At 45.7% G+C, this 6,275-nt stretch overlaps 2 protein-coding genes across 2 annotated transcripts in view; one reads left to right on the top strand and one right to left on the bottom strand.

Moving 5' to 3' along the window:
- Nucleotides 1-328: 328 nt before the first annotated feature.
- LOC106804794 (motile sperm domain-containing protein 2-like) lies at nucleotides 329-1,662 on the top strand. Its single transcript, XM_014806141.1, has 3 exons — nucleotides 329-586; nucleotides 839-1,144; nucleotides 1,489-1,662. The coding sequence occupies exons 1-3, from the start codon at nucleotides 329-331 to the stop codon at nucleotides 1,660-1,662; spliced, it is 738 nt and encodes a 245-aa protein (XP_014661627.1).
- Nucleotides 1,663-3,433: 1,771 nt separating this feature from the next.
- The window catches only part of LOC106804795 (peripheral plasma membrane protein CASK-like), a 6,426-nt gene continuing 3,584 nt past the window's right edge, over nucleotides 3,434-6,275 (bottom strand). The window contains exons 7-11 of the mRNA XM_014806142.1: nucleotides 5,581-5,700; nucleotides 5,328-5,422; nucleotides 4,881-4,988; nucleotides 4,564-4,644; nucleotides 3,434-4,121 (exon numbers count right to left, since the gene is read on the bottom strand). Coding sequence (XP_014661628.1) covers nucleotides 3,942-4,121; nucleotides 4,564-4,644; nucleotides 4,881-4,988; nucleotides 5,328-5,422; nucleotides 5,581-5,700 — 584 coding nt within the window. The 3' untranslated portion in view covers nucleotides 3,434-3,941. The remainder of the gene's footprint in view (nucleotides 4,122-4,563; nucleotides 4,645-4,880; nucleotides 4,989-5,327; nucleotides 5,423-5,580; nucleotides 5,701-6,275) is intronic.

A 6,275-nucleotide genomic window follows, 5' to 3' on the forward strand; every position in this document is an offset into this window, starting at 1 on the left:
TATTGAAAGTGATAAAATAAACTCTCTTATCATATCTTATCAGTGGATCAGACATCATTTTACCTTTACAAACAAGGAAAGGTGCAAGAAATTAAATTCGTAAAATTAATCAAGCACACACTCAGATAACACAGAAAAAACAACAGTAAAATCGTATGACGTCACGTAACGACAATTAGATGACCTGCAACAACAGGCAGCGTCAACAGACCGAGTTGCGCGAGCGTTGTCATGGCGACCACAATTGTTTAAAAGATTCCCAGCGGAGAGGAAATATCAAAACGCACGTCCTGCAGTCGTTTCCAGGAGACCAATGCGCTCGAGGGATATGTCCGATATTGCGGTAGGACCGGCAATCGAAACGGCAGTAAGGAAACTGGACCGGTCTCCGGTCAGAGCTGACGCGAAGGAGACGGGCGACGCAGTTGGAATCGTGGTTAGAAGATTAGAGAAGACCAGCTCGGCTTGTGGTCGACTGTTGACTATAACTCCGGGCGGAGAGTTGCAGTTTACCTCATCCTGCTCCGCGCTTCCACAGGCGACCATTCACCTGCAAAACACGTCAGACGAGTTTGTGGCATTTAAGGTTAGATTGTATAGAAAACTGCAATAAAACTGTATACTACTAAAAAAAGCATTCTTCTGTATTCCATGAGACGACCTGTGTTTTTTTCCGACGATAAAAGAAACTTCATGCTCTCTTCGTAACTTTCAATTGAAAAAAACAGTGGAACACCTCGCGTAAGTTAATACCAGTATGCGCGTAAAATTATTTCGGGCATATTAACTAAAGATAATAATTGGGCGAATGTTAATTCTCCGCCTGTTATTCGTTTAGGTCAAGACGACTTCACGGGAAAAGTATCGCGTGCATCCAAACTTTGGCCGTATACGTCCCGGCGACAGCATGAACGTCAGCGTGTGCTTGCAACCAGGCGACTCGATCACAAAGCGGGATAAGTTCCTCGTGCTTTCCCTCAACGTCGACGAGAGCGTTTCACGACCGAGCGACCTGGCGGACAAGTGGAGAAATGTGGCGCCATCTAACATCGTCGAACACCGCCTCAGCTGCTCTATGAAGCCAGCGAGTGAATCGCAGGGCGCGCCACGCGAAGAAGACCAAGTGGCGGCACTAAAAAAACAGGTGGGCAGCAAACAAACGTTTTCGCGATATCTCACTGACTTTCGACCTTCGGCATTCAAAGATTCCGGCCAGGCCCGCGACTGTTAAAATGCAATGATAATTCACTAGATTTCCAAGAAAGAATTAAATCAGTAATTTTTTATAACTTTAATTTTGAATCGTGTTCTCTTGTTTATAGTTTTTTTTATTGATTTTATTATCTTGCAATTTGATTCTGCATGGGCTGACAGTTTGTTCTTGATTGATATGTCTTTGCCAATAGAGGTAGTCATATATAGTCGCATCAAACTCATTATTAGTGACCATAAGATTCGTGGCGAACATATATGATCGTTGCATTTTAGGTGTCCTCAATGGGAAGAGTTAACGAAAGTGCCAGGAGACATTTAAGATTCACGACCACTATGCTCATGCTGCTGGCGCCGGCGTTTGTTATTGCTGTCTGCATTGGTTACTACGCGACGAAGGATCGAGACCGATACATGCTACAAGAATTCATGCATCAGTTCCCCTTATAATTGTTCATATCGAAAAACCAGGCGATTCCAACGAGACATCTATTTATAAAGTGCAGCTAAAATCGGTTAATTGAATGAAAAGAAACTCGAGGCGTGTAACTTATTATGATACAATAAACTAATTTCCCGTCGTTATTTGTTCTGCAATAAGCAAAAAGCGAAAAGTTTTAAGCAATTCAGCGCAAATGCGTTATACTCATTCGTAACGGATGCGGTCAACAGAAATATCTATAGTAGCTATGGATAGGTCTACATCGCAGGAATTGGCATTTCATGGAATGGTTCGCATTACGTTTCGAACCGAAGAGCAAGAATTTGTATTATTTTGAAAATGCGCTGCCTTCCTTTTTATTATCCCACAATCACACACACACACACACACACACACACACACACACACACACACACACACACACACACACACACACACACACACACACACTCCCCCCACCCACACACTTACCATTCTGGATAATGTGCAGGTAGCTAGTAGTTACTGAACAAGCGGTTCGTATAACAAGAAGTCGCTTCGACCACTGCGGCGAGGAGGAGATAGACAAAGGCTCCGAGACAGGGAAGAGATGTGCAACGGGTCCCTTCACAGACGGAGAGTGAGCCGTGGCGGTTGGGCTCTAACAGTTATCGCTTGCGTCCGCGGATCACGTTTCCGGGCGGATATTTTTAGCCACTGTAGAAGGAGCCCTAGCTATTCGTCGGGTCGGGTGCATGTTCTTAGTGTTGGTAGGATGTTCGGATGTACCACGCATGGGAATTGGTTGAAAGTATCGCGTGCGAGTTTGAAATGCTCACCGACACGACTGTGCGTGCGTTCGTGCGTGCGTGAACACACACACACACACACACACACACACACACACACACACACACACACACACATGTCACACACACACACATGCCTATAAATTATTTTTCCTGATAGATGGCGCTGCAGGATATATCTGTTACAGCTCGATCGTTAGATAGATGAGTCAGTTAGCTACGTGGGGAATCTGACGTTATGTGTGGAAAAATATTTTCTATCATTTGTCTGCTTTCCATAATTATAACGTGGCAGCAGTAAGGGGGAGATGTGTGAGCCACACTTATGGTTTACGCCATACACACTCTCAAATAATGCCAACTACACAAACGCACGATAATGCAGACAAGCGCGCACGCACACTCAAGAGTACATACACATACACTCGCATGCACGCAAGCACGTACGCACGCATGTGAAGACGCACAGCGCGCCCGCACGCGTGCACGCACCCACGCACACTCTGCCGCTTGCTCTCAGTCCTAACTCTTTCACTATCTCATTCTACGCACTGGCTCCTTTCAGACAGAATATCACACCAAAAATACAAACGCAGAATACGTGTGGACATAATGTTTATTCGTATTCTTTATACATTACAAAAAAATCTTCCTTAAATTACACGTAGAAACACGATAAGTCATTCGTGGCAAAATGTCTACTCTAGCGATGCTATTACAAGGTGAAATCGTATGCGTGGAGGTAGACTGAGATCGGGTAGAGATGACGAAGCTGCCATTATCTACAGCGGCCACGCTAAACATCAGTAGAGTCAGTCCCGATAGATGGCGCAGCGGTAGACGTGCTCAAAATCTGCAGCCGGCTGTTTGGGGTGGTAGGATATGTTTACTAGGCACTTCTAATTTTAACATATATTTTACGATATATTAAAGAATGATGCAAAAACCCTAAAAAGTGCCCTAACCCTAACCCTAACCATAACCCTAACCCTAACTCTAACCCTAATTGAATTTAAAATATATGTTAAAATTAGAAGTGCCTAGTAAACATATCCTACCACCCCAAACAGCCGGCTGCTCAAAATCTAGAGCGCACGTAATCGAACCAGTAAGATCGTGGTCGCAGCGCGCATGCGTGATGCCCGTCAAGGCGCTGCGCACCACGCCTCGCATAACCTCTAATAACGAACCGCCTCTCGCCCCGCTCACACCGCGAATGACAAGTATAAGTAAACAAGGCAGACGCGTTTTCGGCGCCAACCGCGGCTACGACTCCTCCGTTCTCTCTAACGCATCGTCCCGCACAGGACGCACGCGCTCGCTCGCTTGCGTTCACGGCTGTAGGAGTGTCTATTCACTGTCGAACTCTCCCGCCAAAGGCCGCGATGAGAGTGCGGCCGCGCGCGCGGGCGCGATTCGAAATACCCGAAATGGCGCGAAATTTTGTACGGGTATTTCAGCGAGAGCACCGAGTACATGACACTGTACGCGATCGCGTCTCAGTAAATCCACGTGACGGGCACCCACTGCGGCGAAGCGTTGATCTCCACGAGACAGCTGGCGAGACTCTTCAGCGTGTCCTCCATGTCGTTGTTGACGATCGTCAGGTCGAAGTAGTGCCGATAGGTCTGGTTTAGCATCTCCGATTCTTGAACCAGAAGTTGCAGACTCCGGTCCTCCTGCAGGGCGCACCGAAGAGAAAATGCGAAGACGCCCGTTTAGCGTAAACACGCACTCATGCATGCGCCATGACAACAACCGCACCACTGCCTGCCTTATTAATCGATAGCAATATAATTAACATGTGTCGATTGCGTTAATGATTAATTAATCACCTGAGACTACTGTTGCCTCTGTATGGGCGCACGTTGATCTTCAGCTAGTTAGCGTTATGAAGATGAACTGTGCTACAGTGAACGAGTGAATGGATTCAGACGAGTTGGCTGGCATCTGTACTCTGCACTACGCCCATACCCTCCACGGCAGAACGGCATCTATTTAACATTTCACTGTCGGCTATTTGCACATTTATGACTTCGCGTTTGCGCGGCATTGCTGCATCAACAGCTGCTGGCGGCTGAAGAAGAACGGAGGCCGCTGCATGGAGGCTGCATGACTTACACTGGCCGGCGGCGATAGCTCTGGCGCCCCGATGAACACGACGTAGGGTGAGAACTCCGCCGTTCTCAGCATCTTCAAAGCCTGCGGGAGCGAAAACGGCCAGGTTACAGCGCGTAACACCGCCGCTATGTCACTCTATAAATAACCCTGCAATCTCCATTCACCGTGTACGCATATATATATACATATATATAAATATATATAATTAACGCGAACACGTGCATGAGACGTCATCTGTTCTCAGGCAACCCATATATTTATTAAAAGCGCCGGCGTCAATGATTTATTATGCAGGTTGTCACGTATAGTGCGATCACCTGAGGCTCCACATCTAGGATCGCTATCTTTCCGTCCATGTGAATTCGGCGAATGGTGTCAAGCTTTATTCCGTACATCGCCTCTTCGTGAGCACCGTACTCTAAGTACTGAAACGCAGGACATAATGTATAATGATAAAAAAGACATTGTAATTAATATACATCGTTGTTACCGCGACTATAGGTATTCCAAGTACTTACAGTTTACTGAAGGTCGCACGTGCAGTCGTATACTCTCTCTCATTCTCATTGTCATTTTTTCATGCTCTTCTTAAATTTTTCGATTGCAGTTCATGCTCGAGCCCGTTTTATTCTAACATCGACCGCCCGCGATTTTTCATTATTCTTCGTTCTTCTCCTCTTCTCCGCGAACATCGTAAATGCATGTCAATATCGAAAAGACCGCTAATGGACACGGTCATTTTAGAAGATTGCCCGTCTAATTACCTCATTTGCGGTAATATCGTTGATCATCTGCTGGTACGAGACGAAGTGATAGTGCTTGCCATTGACCTCCCCCTTCCTCGGCTCACGCGTTGTGTCTACATACACATAGAGGAAGAGAGAAATCGCTCAATGCATTATCGATATATTCGTCCGGAAAGCCATCGATCCGCGTGAGTTCGCTGGGAAGAGAGTTGATTGTATAACGTATAGTTCCATCGGCTGCTACTGCTGGCTGCGCGCGTACGATACTTACGAGGAACTGGATATGCGTATTTGTCGGAGTGGCTAGCTATCAGCGTGTTCTTGATGTGCCGTCTGCCAACTCCGTGAGCGCCTGAAAACAAATCCAAGTATGTTGAATCGTGAATTTCCTCTACGTAAAACATGGATGAATAGGTAAAGTACTAAAAACGCGGTTTCTTTTAAATGTTACATGCGAAGTTTTAGATATGCTCCTTCGTCATACAACAACAACAACAACAACAACAACAACAAAAACAACAAAAACAACAACAACAACAACAACAACAACAACAACAACAACAACAACAACAACAAAAACAACAAAAACAACAACAACAATAATCGTAATGATAACATAATGTAATATATAATATATTTAGATATTAAAATAAATCACCATATCTACTTCACTTTCATCTATGTTCTCACTAGTGTCAGATAATTTTTAATTACACTTACATACACGCACGTACGCACGCATGCACGCACGCACGCACGCACGCACGAACACACACACACACACACACACACACACACACACATGCACACACACACACATACACACACACACACACACACACACACACACACACACACACACACACACACACACACACACACACACACACACACACGACGTAACGGTAACGGTAACGGTTACGTATACGTACGTACACGACACGAACGACGTACGACGAGGAGGAG

Source organism: Priapulus caudatus, unplaced genomic scaffold (genome assembly GCF_000485595.1).
Source record: "Priapulus caudatus unplaced genomic scaffold, Priapulus_caudatus-5.0.1 Scaffold88, whole genome shotgun sequence".
Taxonomy (NCBI): Eukaryota; Metazoa; Priapulida; class Priapulimorpha; order Priapulimorphida; family Priapulidae; genus Priapulus; species Priapulus caudatus.